At 40.5% G+C, this 16,079-nt stretch overlaps 1 protein-coding gene across 4 annotated transcripts in view; it reads right to left on the reverse strand.

Annotated features, from left to right (window-relative positions):
- Positions 1 to 16,079, reverse strand: part of LOC149313753 (rap guanine nucleotide exchange factor 4) — a 196,436-nt gene that overhangs the window by 16,411 nt on the left and 163,946 nt on the right. For all 4 annotated transcript variants that reach the window (XM_089519740.1, XM_089519741.1, XM_089519739.1 and 1 more), the window contains 6 exons: positions 11,981 to 12,131; positions 9,898 to 9,986; positions 7,828 to 7,858; positions 7,088 to 7,166; positions 4,771 to 4,917; positions 2,483 to 2,580 (listed from right to left, as the gene is read on the reverse strand). In XM_089519740.1, coding sequence (XP_089375866.1) covers positions 2,483 to 2,580; positions 4,771 to 4,917; positions 7,088 to 7,166; positions 7,828 to 7,858; positions 9,898 to 9,986; positions 11,981 to 12,131 — 595 coding nt within the window. The remainder of the gene's footprint in view (positions 1 to 2,482; positions 2,581 to 4,770; positions 4,918 to 7,087; positions 7,167 to 7,827; positions 7,859 to 9,897; positions 9,987 to 11,980; positions 12,132 to 16,079) is intronic.

The raw sequence follows: 16,079 nt of genomic DNA on the forward strand, positions 1-16,079 counted from the left end.
TGGAGGATTGCAGAAATTATCCGGTTTCCCTTATTCTCCATGCTCCCTAAAGTACCACCTCCCTGAATCCAATCCACTCTCCTTCCCTTTGTAACAGTTGCCTTCTCTTAGGTTTCATCCGCACTGGGGAGATAATCCAGTTTAATTCCACTTTCACTGTCCCGGCTCAGTGCTATGGAATTCTGGGAGTTGGAGTTTGTTGTGGGGTCCTTGGCTCGAGGATATGGAATTCTGGGAATTGGGGTTTGTTGCTCCCCCAGCCTCCGATGGCCCTCTCCATTGCTCCCATCTCTCCCCCCAGCCTCCTGTTTCATTCCCTCAATCCCTGTCATCTACCCTTCCGAGCAACGGAAGCAATTGGGGCAAAATTTCAGCGCAGCATCATGGGAAATGTGGGACCTTGGAGGTTTGGGAGGGGGTGTACCGGGATGGAAGCAAAGTTGTATTCCACACCAGACCAATTCGGAGTGAAATCAAAGTGCGCTTAGAAGCAATTTCTGTGAATTCGCTTGTTACCGAATTCACCAAAATGGGGATTCACTTAGGGATCACTGCGGAAGCACCATGGAACGAGCCCCCATAGAAAGGAATCACGTGTGATAATACATCATGTTATCGCGTGAATTCGCATCGTTGGACCAGCAGTCATGTTGGATGAGAGCTGCAAAAAACTGCAAAAACCTCCATGTGATAAAGCCTTAAGACTGAACTAGCTGGAATTTTGATGCCTTCCATGTTTCTGTATCATCTGCCTTGGAATTAATGCCAAGCAACTCTCATACAGTGGAAGTTGGGAGTTCTAGATGGTAAAAATGACAACTGCAAGTTTGGACGGAATAATATTGCCCAAATGAGTCAGTATTTAGAACTACAGTACTACAAAAGATGATCACCATTTTAGTTTAGTTACCAAAACTTCAATAACCTTCCAACTATATAAAGTGATACACTTCCAGTTACTTTTTCTTCCACAAGGGGGCAGTACAGTTCATTGACATTTTTTCCCCCTCCAATTTATCACATTATATTAAACCAATACCAGTATATCCTAGAAACACACACTATTCTTTCATTTTCAATGGGATTGATCCTGGAAAGGTTTTAAAAAGCTTCTGCCTAATTTGACCTGAATCAGGGCCTTTAAGTGATTGCTAAAGGGAACCATGATGGGCCTGCAAGAAACAATCTACCATCTTTTTTAGAAGTCTGCACACAATGTACATTTGTTATCTTTGCATCTTTCCTATTTCAGAAAATGTACAGGTATCTTACACCTGCATTTTTGCATTTTTTATATTTAAAATATATGAGATCGAAAAATATATATACAATATTTGCACATGAAGGCCAATTTCCATTTTCACAGTTGCTTGTAAACTGGAAAGAAATGAAAGCCCATAAAGCCTCTCATTAAGCAGCAAAACAAGAGGCAATATCAAGGCTTAGAGCAACAGAATTCATGCTGACAAGACTTGGCAGTGAGAGATGCTTTTAATCAAGTTAAAAGGACCACACAACATATATTTTTTTAAATAAAAAATTCCAAGGCTACAAAAGTGGACCCCCTTGGAAGATGGAAGAATTACTTGACTGGTAAGTACTTGTAAACATCTTTAATGTTTAAGGAAAGTCATTTTTTTTTCTAATGAGAACAACTCCAGTGATTTTATTTACTGAGACCAGAGGTACTTCTTTAAAAAAAATCTCTATGCCTACAGCCCACGTAATATTTAAAAATTCTAATTATAAACATTGGCTTAGATCCTGCATCAAACACGTATGTTAGCCTGAAGTAGCTGTGCTTTAACTCCTCATCTGACCCTTGAAACCCACCTTAAAAGCCAGTCAATCATCGGGAGTGAGAGAGATCTGTGCTGCTGCTGAGCAGGGTGCTACCCAACGATGTGAGCAGCCCCCTGCCACCAGCAAATGATGTAGAGTTGCAGTAGACCCCCTCCTCCCATGTGTCTCAGTTTCTGCTCCTTGCAGTGTTGCTTGCTGGTGGTGAGAAGGGACTAGTGAGATCCTCCTGCAGCGCCCTGCTAGCCACTAGCTACTGTTGCTCAGGAGGGTTGGCTGGCTTTTATAGTAGTTTTCAGGGTCATTTGTTTCACGGCAATAGCACCGCCATCATAAAGGAGAATACAAAGCAGTTATAATGTCCCAAGTCTAAGTTATAGCATCATAACTGATCAACAGAATGCCAGTCAGATGACTTGCAACTACTGATTGGGGAAAAAATGGGGTTATCTAATTACTTTCACACCACAAATCTGACTTTTTCCATGCCTAAGTAAATCCACCTGATGTGAAAGTTACAATTTTGGTTTTTAATATTACTATTCTATCCTTTCTCATAGATAGGAAAGAGAAAATAAAGTAGACAGGGCAAGGACATTTTATCTTATTCAGCATTCAAGTAACTGGAATTAGCAACAGCCTTTGATGTGAAATGTTTTCAGAGATTAGCATACTTACATACCAGTGTATCAAACTGGTCTCGAGGACAAGCAAAGAGTCGTCCGTTAACACTGAGTGTTGTAAACACTGAAACATCATTAGGTTTGAGCAGCACTTTTTCTGTAAACATGAAAAATAAGGGTTGTGTTATACCAAAACAAACAACAAAAGTAAATGTAGGCAGAATTTGGCAGCATTAGATTTTGGATAAATCTCAGTCTCAGAATCCCCCATCAGCATGGCCAATGACTGAAAAATCTCCTCCAATGTGGATTGTAGCAGGAATTTGAAACAATTTGTAGCTTCCTGATGCTCATTTCTATTTTGCAGTGAACATCACTGAGACCCTGAAACTTCTTCCTGTGAGGGGGTAAGATAAGACTGATACTAAAATATCATGATACTACTATAAAATAAATGTATCTAAAGCATCACCAGACTTTCCCTCAAGAGAAAGATAATTTGGGAAGCAATTGTGACTTTCTAATTTCCAAGCTGTAGCACACAGCAACCCTAATATTTCACAAGGTAGTTTGTGAAGGAGCATAACAGCTTTTGTCCATACCATGACTTTTAATAATTACCTGACGTGAAGAAGTGTTAAAACACTCTGCAATCCCATACACATTTAGCCTGATGTAAACTGCCCTCACCCCCACCCCCTTGTGAACTCAATTGCACTTAATTCCTGAGGAAACACACCTAAGATGTTGCTGTCAGTTACATTTAGAACTCATGGTCTCATTTAAAAAGAAAAAAAAGATGTCTGTGCACATTGTTAGTGGTGTATAAGAGCATATTATTCCAGTAAAAAGAAGCCCTGTTGAAATTACAAAACAGCAGTGCCCCTGGCATCAATTTATTTGCCAAAAAAAGAAAGGAAAAATTGTCCCTAACAGGAGATTCTATTTGCATTCCAGTGTAATTTTAATTAACTCTGTCAGAACTCACAGTGGCACACAAAATTGGAACCAGCAGTCACCTCAAAGAAATGTTGCCTTTTAAAACTCTTTCAAATAGGGTTTAGCCATTATGGTCAAGCACAACATCTTATGTCAAAAACAAAGCAAATGGGTGCAAAAGTCTTTTACCATAGCAATAATAATAACAACAACAATAGTGAGCATTAGTATCAGCATCCCTTAGATCTCACAAAATGAAAGAGGATGAATAGGGCATGATCCAGTCCACTGTGGGTGCACCAGTAATGCATAAAAGGTCCCCATTGTCTTCACAGACTTCTTCCCAATAAACAACTAATTTGTAGTACGGAGAGAAGGAAGGTTTGATAAGGCAATGGAGTGGGGTGCCTAGACTTCCCATTCCTTCAAAGACCCTATCATGAATTGAACCTGCTCCTTTCCTTCTAAAGCTTGTGCATGAGCAAATGCTTTCAAGTCCCTTTCAATACTGAGATCTGTCAAGCCTATACAAATCCTTTTTGCATGGAACCTTGCCCATATTGGACTGGATGAGGCACACAGATGCTATGCCAACCTCAAAGTCCAAATTAACTTTTTGTTTTTGAATGCATTTTATGAAACCAATATACAAAGAACTAGAGGTTTGTTGCTCTTATGGCCAAAGGAAGGTTCCTAAAAATTTGGAAGCAGTTCCTTTCACATGGGTGAGAAACTAGAATAACCCTGGGAGGACCTCCATCATCAGAATTGGGAAGTCTTCACCCTACACATTTCTAACTTTTCTTCCCTTGCAAGACCTGTCAACCTTACCAGCTCAGTCTTGATACCATCTGCCACCCAGTGACAAGTGATAGCTTCCGTTTCAATGCACCAATAGAACCACTCTGAATTTTGAAGGAGCTATCCAGTGTTCTGAACCCTATGCCCAATCTACAATTACTCTACAACTGCAGTGTGCAAAGTCTACAAACACTTTGATGATGCCTACCTACCAGATATGGACAGGTGAAAGCCAATCATTCTCTGCTCAACCTACCTCACAGGATTATTGTATGACAAATTCAGAAGGAGAAAATCCATGTACTACTCTTTGAGCTCAGTAAAAGAAATGAAGGATATAAATGTATCAAATAAACTGTTCTGGTCTCAGAACAGGCCAGTTGTCTAATTTCATATTTGCGAAGGAAGGAGCTGAAGAGCAGAAATGCAGATTCCTCTGCTCATGGTGAAAATTACTGTCTCTTCCCAAGAGAGACAGTCCAGTTTGTCAGACATTAAAATTAATTTGAGAAGTCTTTGCAAAATCAGTATGGGTCTTTTCCATTCCATCATGGTCTGCTGCTTCAAGGCAAATGAGGAGTGTTAAAGATTATGCAAATACTCTTACCTCCTCCCGAGCTCATCTTCACTAATATCAAGCCGTCTCCAGAGCCCAGTTTGTCAGCCACAGCACTGATGACTTCTTTAACAGAAGACAACACGGGAATGCGGATGGTGGTATAGGTGTGATCAATGCAGTACACCTTGAACAAAACTTCAGACAAAACAACAACAATATTATGAATGGCGACTGGCAAGAACAATGCACACAGTAAGGCACTCACTACTAAAATTGCAGAGGTTCTGTGCTTAGCCATTATATCCTAGTCAGTGGTGGCTGGCAGATTTAATGTCTGCACTGGGCTTTAATGAGAACATTAAAAGGATTATCAAAGCAACGTACTGTATTCCTTAAACAGCACCTTGACGAGTTCCTTTAAAGTTCAGATGAAAGCCCATTGTGTATTCACCACTCCTCTGACATGGGAACCACCATTTCACTGATCTAACTGAGTATTGCTAGTTCCAGGTTTTGGGGGATCCCTGGCTATTGTATGTTCTGCTTCTCTAAGTGCAATCTGTGCTTCCTCCTCCTCTTCCTGCTCCTCACTGCTGCCCATACATAGGATCTTCTTCTCCTTCCTGCCCTTATTGCTCATTCACTCAGAGAGGGAAGGTGAAGTTACAAAATGATGGGAGAGCATTAGGCCAATGGGGTTCAGGGATTAACAGCCAAATTTTAACCTTCACATTTTATAGTATCATAGAATCTTAAAGTAGGAAGAGACCACAAGGGCCACCCAGTTCAACCCTGTGCCATGCAGGAACTCTCAATCAAGGCATACCTGACAGATGGCCATCCAGCCTCTGTTTAAAGACCTCCAAGGAGGGAGACTCCACCACTCTCCACTGTTGAACAGCCCTTACTGTCAGGAAGTTCCTCCTAGTGTTAAGGTGGAATCTGTTTTCCTGTAGCTTGCATTGTTCTGGGTTCTGTTCTCTGGAGCAGCAGAAAATAAACTGGCTCCCTCCTCAATGACATCCCCTCACATATTTAAACAGAGCTATCATATCACCTCTTAACTTTCTCTTCTCCAGACTAAACATACCGAGTTCCTAAGTTGCTCCTCATAGGGCATGGTTTCCAGACCCTTCACCATTTTAGTTGCACCCCTTTGGAAATGCTCCAGTTTCTCAACGTCTTTTTTGAATTGTGGTGCCCAGAACTGGACAATGCCAATTTTAGTCGACAATGCCAACACTAGGCCAGCCTTGCAATTTAAACTAGGCAGATATAGTCCATTTCTAGAAAAAGTGGCAGTTCTGTGCCAGCCAGAGGTGCCAGCCATTCCCATCGCATATCTGGATGCTTTTATATAACTTCAACTTCAGAAACACAGTTTTGAACCTTATTTTGCTGTGCCTACTGGTTGTGCTATGGACCAATGAAAAAACTCTTTTTCTTTACTTTTTTTATCTGCTAGTAATCCCTCTTCATGACCCAGAAATCATGCTGTGTTTACACATCTTCCTGTCACTCCCATCATCCCTGGTGCTGCTGTCAATAGGTATTAGAGGGATTTCTGTGCTGAGACTGAGAGATCTCCAGGCACCAAAAAGAACAGAACCAATGGTGGTTGATGGTTGCCATGTCAGTGGGACAGCGAATCCAGTCTATGTTTTAGGCCACACATTAAAATTCCAAGGTGATGAGCTTCTTTGGATAAAGGCATCACCACCTTGGATTGCACCTTTAAAATCTGGATGAAAACCCTATCATCAGAAGCCATCAGCTACTGAACATGCATGGCCAAAAAACAAACAAACAAAAAAAGACCTGGAGGTTTCAAGTCCTAAAGATTAAGGGGTTTGTTACTGAAAGACTGACAAACTCATATCACTTTAGGGGAGGAAAAGAACAAGTCTGATAAACTTGTCTTAGAACTTTATGAAAGGAACCCACGCATCTCCAAATAGCTATTTAGCATAGGGTGGCTTATTAAGAAACATACTGAATTTACTTTACAGCAACCAAATTAAGACGTTTTTAACCTGTAAAGACATTAAAGTGTTGATTTAATTTTTGTAGAATCCTACCTTCGCATAGCTTCTGGGATTAGTGAGGATCAAGCTGACCACATTTTTGACAAAGGTTCTTTACCACAGTGCATTATTTTCCTCACCTATGTATTTTGCTTTTAGTGTGCTTTCTTCAGGGATTGGTCATTTCAAAGTAAACACAGACTTAATTTACAAGCCTCATAGCTAAGGCTGTACCCATTGTGAAAAAGAAAACAGGTTAATCAGGGGGAATATTCATTTCCCTTAATATCTAGTTGTCCATGAACTTTGTTTCCATTCAGTACTGCAACCAATTGACTTACTCTCATCACTGCCTCTGATGGGCTGGCGTTTCTGTGTCCTTTCATCACTTGTGTTGAAGTGCTGCAAAAGAACTTTGTGCTGGAAAAACAAAACAACACCCCATAATCATAAATGTGAGAGAAACTTTTCTATACCAAATGGAAACACAGGTGGCCCAAGGGTGGTTGCTGATTACAGTTCACATGATCCCACCCTCTTGGCTGTGCTGTCCAGCAACTCTGGTGAGTCCAACAATGGCTAGGGAGCCACGTGGTCCACACCGCCTGTTCTAGACCCCATAGCATATTAATGCCACTTACTGAGGATAACTGTAAGGGAAAAGAACAGAAACATATCCACACATTTCAAGATGCTTCACTGCCTCCCCATGAGTTTACTTTGGAGGCACAGTCACACATTATATTTTTAATGTTACATATATATAGCCCATAATTCCCCAAAGCACATATTATATACAGATACATGGTGTCAGGATTTGATGTGCATCCTTATAAAATGAACATGGTGTGGTGAAGATAAGTTTTCACTCTGAAGGTATGAGGTTTACTAACCCTTAGTTCAAGATACAGAACATGTGGCTATCCAGATGTTGTTGGACTGCAGCTCCTATTGTGCCTTGCTTCCACTAGCTATGCTAGCTAAGGGTGATAGGCATTGCAGTCCAACAACCTTTGGAAGACTACATAGGTTACCCACTGTTTGTGTTAGTGATTTTACGTGAGTTGAGTATCTTATTTACCTTTTTCTGAGGTGCTTTAGCATCTTCTGATCTATAAAAAGCAAACAGAGCATATTTTTAAACAGCAATGTATCATTTAAAGTGTTATACTCACTTTTTTTGAAACATGAACTTTACCATGCAAGCAGTCAGATAGACTGGATGCATCCAAACAGAGGTGTTAGGTATGATTTCATTTATCACTTTACCCACCTTTTCTCTTTGTGAACACACAAAGTGTCTTATGGGATTTCAAACAATAGAAAATAAATAAGGAACCCACATCATAAAAGCAATCACTGCATGAATGATCAGAGCTGAAAAATCAAATTTTAAAAAAGCACACTAAAAAGCTTCAGCAACTGAGGAAGATGCACCAACCAACTGTGAGCAGACACAAAACATTCCACATTATTAAATGCAATCAATTGACTTATGCAACCAATTGAGCTGAAAGCATGGGGAAGGGGAAACAATGTATTTCCTAGGGCTGTGGATGTCATTATAGGAGTGGTGGCACAAAAATTAAATAAACAAATACACAATAAAGTACAAAATACAACAGACAGCAGCACAAAATCCTTAATGAGTGAATCCATTTTCAACCCTGCAACTTTGGGGAGACTAACCATCTCCTGTGAATTTTTATTAAGTCAATCAATTAACACATAAAATGTTGACAATAACAGAAACATCTGGAGATTTAGGAAATGACTGTGGAAGAAGAGAGAGGAAGTTGTACCTTTCTCCTTTAACACAAGAATCCTAGCCAGTGAAGAGCTTGAAACAATTGCACTATTAGAATAATTGATAATCCATACCAACTGATTCATTTTGGCAGGGACAGTGCTGATTAGACTTGAGCATTCCACTTTTTCAGCTGTTTTCAAAATGTCCCACTTTCCCTATCCTCCCGCTTTGTCCTCAGCTTACTTCAGTTGCTGCAAACTGTGTTCAAAGTGCAAAGGTAGTTTATACATTCATTAATTCAGTGGGAGGAGAGGAGGGGCCAGAATCTTGCCCTCTCAGTAGGCTTAGGCTGTGGCCTCTCCGAAATTGTCTTCTGTTCTTTCTTATTATGTAATAACTTCTGCCATGCTGACCGCACACTGATGTTGTTTGGCCAATCATGTAGTTTTCATCTATGAAATACCGGAGGATATGGAAAATCTGCCTCTGAGAAGGATATTTACATTAAGTAACAAACTACAATCATCCCTACCAATTTGCGGGGGATCTGTTCCGCTCCCCTTCGCAAATCGGAAAAACTGCAAACATTGGAACCCCATTGTTTTTAATGGCTGCGCTCCATTTTGTCGCTCCTAGCTTCCTGTCCACAGAAATTCAAAACCACAAATGGGAAGTCAGTGAATCCAGAGGGATGACTGTATATATTATTTCTAGAATAGTGCCCTAATACTATTGCTGGGAAGAGTTACTTTCTTGGACTAGAATGTCTTGAATCTCCTAGCCAGCCTGACCATTGATGTAGGAGTGGTGGCTAGGAGATTCAAGAAATTAAATAAGCAAGTATGCAATAAATAAAGTACACAATGAGCACGGTAGCTTGGAGCAGTCATTGTCAGAGAAAGTAATTACTCCCAACTTTGATGGACAAAACAAACAAACAAAATAAACAAAGAAAGCTGTTTGAAAGAAAGAAATTAAGAGAACAGAAACAAGAGAGAAGGGACTTTTTTTAAGTCAAGTGGCTTTTCCTCAAAATCCATATTAGTAAATTCCCTCCCCACTCCCAACACTTAGAAACATGAAATATACAATATGATGTTATGGTTTCCATATTTTGCTTCACTGATCTGGTCCACATATATTGTAAAAGAATAATTGGCTGCCACTTCAGGGAACAAAAAAACTCAAGAACATCATAGCACTACATCATGCATAATATCAGAAGCTATTCAAGAGAGTGGGAAAACTTGGTGTGCAGCTGCTCCTTTTCATATGTGAATGTCTTTAAAAGTACTATTAAAACTCTGCAATGATGGCTAGTCTGAAAATACTGCCTTACATCTATTCCGAGACATTCTCAGAGGACATTTTAGGGATGAATGAACTGAAGGCTATACTTACATTTGTTTCATAGTCTTTTCTAGTTCTGGGAGTTGATCTTTGAGTGCTGTAATCACTCTCGTATCATCTGATACAGATACATAAAATTCCTGTTAAATGATAAAGAACACTCTTCAAATAAGTATACAAAGAGATAGTAGACTAGTCAAGATATGCATCAAAGGTAGGATAGTTACTGATAATAAATACATTTAAAATATTTTTATGTAAGCCTCAAGGCAAAAAAGCGGTTGTTTTTGTTGAGTGCCTTCAAGTTGTTTCCAACTTATGGCAATCCTAAGGCAACTCTATCATGGGGTTTTCTTGACAAGATTCTTCAGAGGGATTTACAATAAATGGTGTGGGCAACTATTAATGGTGTGAAGTTCACACATGTCCCCCACCAGGAGTTGGAGGGCCACACAGCTCCACATACCTTCATACACTTCATTTTTAAGAGCTCAAAGGGTTCCTCATGTACTGTAGGAGGGGCAAAATTTAGTATGTTTTTGGCCTCCCTAGAGCTGTTTTAGTCCAGGGCACGTTTCAAAACTAGATTGTGTTTGGGGGTTAAAGGTGAAAAAGATCCCCTTCCCCCTAGCAGGAGCAGGGGATCTTTTAAAGTAAAAACATTTTTTTATTTATTATGGAAATCTGCTGGGCATTCGAAAGGAGCATGCAGCCCACATCATTCTTGGGCCACTCCTGGTTAACACAGTAAATTTTCAAAACAATAAAATATAAAATGCAAATATAACACCAGGAGGAAACATTTATTTAATGTTTAAAGTCTTTCTGGATTGTCCCATTTTGAAATACCTCAGCACATCATTACAATTATGCTTGTCAAATCTAGAGTAATGCCACTAAATCAGTTAGTGAAGGGTGAGTCTATTATAGTTGGGAATGAAATTTAATTTGGGTGCAAATATTCCAATTCTATGTGCTGTTCAATGGTTTAGAATGTTCAATGCCTTAACTGGAAACTCTCTTTTCCTGCCCTACAAACACCAGAAATGATAAAATTCCTGACAAATCAAGGGTCATGTAAGAAAAAATCAGAAAGGATTGTACATATTTCCAAAATGCAACTATTTCTAACCAAAGATTATCTCAAATTATAGGGATATGAATGCCTATTGGCAAAGTCAGGATATCTGGAGTGCCATGAATGGGTGGTACTTTGTCTGTTATTTAATATCATCAGCACCAGCATTATATCAGCAACAGAATCTGCCATTTTGTTTTTCCTGATGGAATAAAAAAGCCTCTCCAATCAGATCGCCATGCTGATTGTAAACTGATGGGCATTGCAGCCCAGTACTTTGGGGGGGGGGAGCATGGGCTTGGTGAATTAAAACATCTTTGGGTGGCAGAAAAAACATTAGCAATCAACAATAATGATTGTGGCTGCTGCCACAGTGCAGAATTAATGCACTTTCACACTGCTTTAACTACCATGAGCCCATCCCGTGGAACTCTGGGATTGATACTTTATTATGGCACCAGAGCTCTCTGACAGATATTTCACAAAACTACAAATGCTAGCATCGAACCATGTCAGTTATAGCAGTGTCAAACTGCATTAATTCTGCAGTGTAGATACAACCTGTGAGTACATTGGTCCTGGTTGTCTTCCATTTGCATCAATGAACGTTGGTTTGTTTGGCCAGGGTTTTTTTAAAAAGGCACAGTATATTTAATGCTTTATTATTTCTGAAACAATGCACTATGCCACAGCATTTCCATGAAACCTGTTTTGAAGAAGTGAGATGCCTAGGATCTTATAATGCCCATTTCCCGTGTAATGTCCATGACGTCCTATGGATTTCACTGTAATTCACTCCCCATTGTAAAATACACACCATTCTCAAATGATGACACTTGGTAGCTCCCCTCCCCTTAACTCTGCACTCAAGTGAAATCAACACCTGACTTTGCATGTCACCAAGTAGAGAGAGAGAGAGAAAGAGAGAGAGAGTGTTTAGTGTGTTCCATATCCTTGGAAAGACTCTAAAGCCTGAAAGACTGAGATGGTTCTCCAACCTCACTTACAGTCAACAGTCACTCTCAAGAAACAGACATGCTAGCAGTTGTGCCCTACCTCCAGGAAGGCCATTGCAGCTTCATCCTCTTGCAGGAGATCACCATACAAAGCAGCCCATAGCAGAACTAAGCGAATGACTCGCCTTTTATTGTTTAGAGCGTAATCCATTTTTTCTTGCTCAGTCCCTTGGGAAGGCTGAGCATGGTAAGTGCCCAGATGTCAAGGAAAACCTTCATTTTGCTTTTTCCCTGCATGCCGCCCTGCCTCCCTGAATTTCAAATCGCTTGCTCATAAGATGGCATACTTTCAGTAAATTAGCTCTTGCAAGCACTATTACCCAGTGGGTTTTTTAGGATCAATAACTTTTTAATGCATTCCCCAGTTTAAAGTTTTTCATAGCTTCTGATGGATATGTGTGTGTATGTGCATGTGTGTGTATGCACATGCACACATACATATCGGGAGATAAACTCATAAAAGCATGGCTGGTTCATTGTTGCCATGACTGGAACCCAACTAATGAAATTTTTGCATGCTGTGGATTCTCACTATAGCGAGAAGAAGAGAGTTCAGATGGTTCCCTCTGCCATTCGCATGGTACATATGCAATTGTCATAGGTCTAATTCTCACTATTCTCCTGAACCAAATAGATGGTATTGCTTGTGCTATCCCACCACATGTAGCATACCCTCCAGCATTTCAAAGATCAAAACCAGGACCTGAGTGGCCAAGCAACATCAGAATGTACTCAATATGGCAAAAATCATAACTGAGCAAGAATGGACAAGCTAGAAGAGACCGTAGCAGTTTGGTTTTGCCTAAGCTGACAGAGAAGGGCAAAGTTCTGTCCCCTCCTCTGCCCCTCTACTAAGTGCAAACCACTTTTGCACTTTGAATTTAGTTTGCAGCAATGAGAGTAAGCTGAGGACAAAGGGGAAAAGTGGGAAGAGGAGTAAGTGGGACCTTTCAAAAGCAGTTGAAAAAGTGGGATTAAAGATAATTAATTGTGACTGTTTCTGCCAAACTGTGACACTGGGGGGTAGGATGTAGGAAAACAGCGCCTTCTGGGAATGCACGAGGGACCATCAAACCTTGGCAGTAGCACATCCTTGCAGGTTGGTTCCAGTCACAAAATATACACAGTAATTGCATTGGGATTTAACAAATATTTCTGCAGCACATCTAACAGAGGATCAGCCAGCTCACAAGTGACAAATGGATACATCCTAAGTAAATAAAACAAAGAATGAAACACACTTCCATGAACTGGGGTTTACTTATGAGGAGGAAACAGACTTGTTGAAAAGTAGAGAGATTAGAAAGTACTATTTCAAAACCAGGCTGCATCTGCAAGGCAGTAAGCTAATGGGGCCCTACCTTTGAGCAAGAGTGGTCTGCATTTCAATTTTAGGAAGTTTTGGTGCTCAGAGCTAAGATAATCCATAGGTCTAAGGTTTTGGGGAGATGAAGAAAATAGGAAAGAGGTTCAAAGGAAGAGTGCAGAGACCAAGGAAAACAAAAAGATGCCAAGCAGTTTTTTTGCAAGGGGCATGAAGTGTTAATCTTAATTCTGGGTGACTGGAAAAAAGAGGAGGCAGGACAGTTTGGAAGACTGATTGTAAGATACATAGGTGCACAGTGAGGGCTGCTGGTGATGCCCTGTCTCGTCTGGTGGAGGTGAAGCTCCATTAGGGAAGGGACAAGGTTGCCAGGTAAGGAGTACCCCAGGCCCTGAGATTTCAGGGCCAAAACACCAGAACAAGGGATGGCACCTAATTAGATCTCTTTTCTTGAGATATCTCCTCTTATCCAAGTCCTAAGAGCTTGCAAATGTATAAGTGTGTGTGCGTGGGAGGGGGGCTCTCTTAACATGACATAATCCAGTTTTCCTCAGATAGCCATTTCTCTTCGAGCAAGACACAGAGAGAGAGAGACCATCAAACATGTAGTTACAATGTTGTAGCTAAGATCTATTTCCTGATCTTACCCCCCGAAAGCCCACCTTGAAGCCAGGCTGCTATAAAAAGCAAAGGAGTTCATCAGTGCTGCCAGGTAGGGTGTTGCATGACATATCTAGCCCCCTCCTGTTAGCAACCCATGGTGCAATAAGCAAAAGTAGGGACCTATCACAGCTCTTCATTGCACTGGGGCTTGCTGGCAGGAGAGTGCAGGATGCACCATCCTTCAGCACTTTGTTTGCCAGCATTGCAATATGCCTTCACTCGGTATGGCTGGCTGCCTTTAAGGTGGCTTTTAGAGCAATGATGCCATGATTGCAAATGCGAACAGCTTTGAAATTTTAAGTCCAGTCTATTACATCATAACTGCCTAAAAGAATGCTGACCTATTTTTTTTGGACTGCAATTTCTAGAATCCACAGAAAAACGCTTTCCATGCTCTGGCAGGGAGAAGATGTTACACTGCAAGCTTTGGTCTCTATAACATTTCAGAAATCAGGTATTATTTCATTGAGTCATTCTCTTCATGCAGTGTCTACCATGCAAGCACTGTAATTATTTAATATCTTTTTACCTGCTTATTAAATGACTCACCACAGGCACTGCTAATTTTCCCCCTCCCTCGTATTTCCATTGCTCATCTACTTATTTTTAATTCTGCTAATGATTTTTTCCATGCAAATTCTAACATGGGAAAAGACAGAGACCTCTCTTTCAAGCACTCACGCTGCATATCTAGCAGAATAATAGTGTTGTGCATATAAATAATGCCAGAGAGGCTGTAATTTCTAAAGTATTAATCAACAAAGATGTTGTGACTGAATACTGATTTCATCATATTTCATAGTTCTAAAATTTCATTCTAACAAACTATATAGCCTGTTGTCATCTCTTTCTGACTAAGGATCTGCTTCCTTTAATGTGGATACAACCCAAAGCAATTATTGATGACAAGAATGTATACAATGCTTCATCATGTCCATCTAAAAAACTAATCTTAAATAATAATAGTTTTATGTGCTATCAAGTCATTTTTGATTTATGGCAACCCTAACCCCAAGCAAACCTTCATGGGATTGGGGTGTCTTCTGTTACTGAGAGTGTCTGGCTTGCCCAAGGTCAGTCAGTGGTTTTCCATGGCTGAGCAGGGAATTGAACCCTGGTTTCCAGAGTCATAGTCCAGTGCTCAAACCACTACACCACACTGGTTCTTGATAATAATAGACAGTATAAGGGGTAGAATCTGCCAGTACAGACCCTGCCATATCAACCCCTTATTAGGTGTCATGAGGAAGGAGTCAAACTCATAGAATTAGCATTCTCCATGATCTTAAGTGTTACATTAGATTGCAGGGTTAGCGCTTACAAAATGTCCTGAAATAGTTACAAAAAGATAACAGGCTGTTGGGAACTGTGGTTCGGTTTCCTTACTGTCAGCAAAATAGGACAAGGCTAAAGCTTACTAAACAAATTAATCTGGCTGAGAGACAACAATATGGTTGTGTTCAGCATAGAGGAAACCCATAGACTCCATGTTTGACAAATACAGCTGGTTCTTAAAGCTTAAAGGGACTGAGTTCAGGAGAAGAAGCACATTACCTGGGAGCTGTCCTTGGAGTTGAACTTGCGTATTTCAATGAGGTGAACCAGGAGCTCCATACAGGTTACTGTATGCGGTCAACTTTCTATGGTACTAAATTTCTCCAAACTCACACTCCTGCTAACAACAACATTTATATGGCACTTGACAGTTTTCAAAGTGCTCCACATACCTGATGTTGTAGTGACCCTCATAAAAACTTTTTAAGGTAGGCTAGGAATGTCTGTCCCTCTGATGCTGAACCTAGGTGGTGAATATTGGTAAAAATTGAGCCCTGAGAAGCACAAGGCGAACTTCAACCTTTGAAATATTTTTAAAAATTAAAATATTAAAAGAGAGAGGACTGTTAATGGACCAAGGCAAAATTCCAATCATGAACCAAGTAAAATATATCTTGGCAAGGGTCAACTACAGTGAGATTCCACAGCAAGGAGTAGCATGGAAGATTTCAAAGAGTGGCAGCAGGGACGTAGCCAGGATTTTGGGAAGGGGAGTCCAGACTAAGTGTCACCATTATAATGGGGCTTGGGCACGGCGGTGCAGCGGCGCAGACCATTCATTGTATCTAATCAAAGGGGGGGGGGGGTCCAGACCCCA

Source organism: Sceloporus occidentalis, unplaced genomic scaffold, assembly GCF_023333645.1.
Source record: "Sceloporus occidentalis isolate IW3139 unplaced genomic scaffold, rSceOcc1.0.p SCAF_4, whole genome shotgun sequence".
NCBI classification, from domain to species: Eukaryota; Metazoa; Chordata; class Lepidosauria; order Squamata; family Phrynosomatidae; genus Sceloporus; species Sceloporus occidentalis.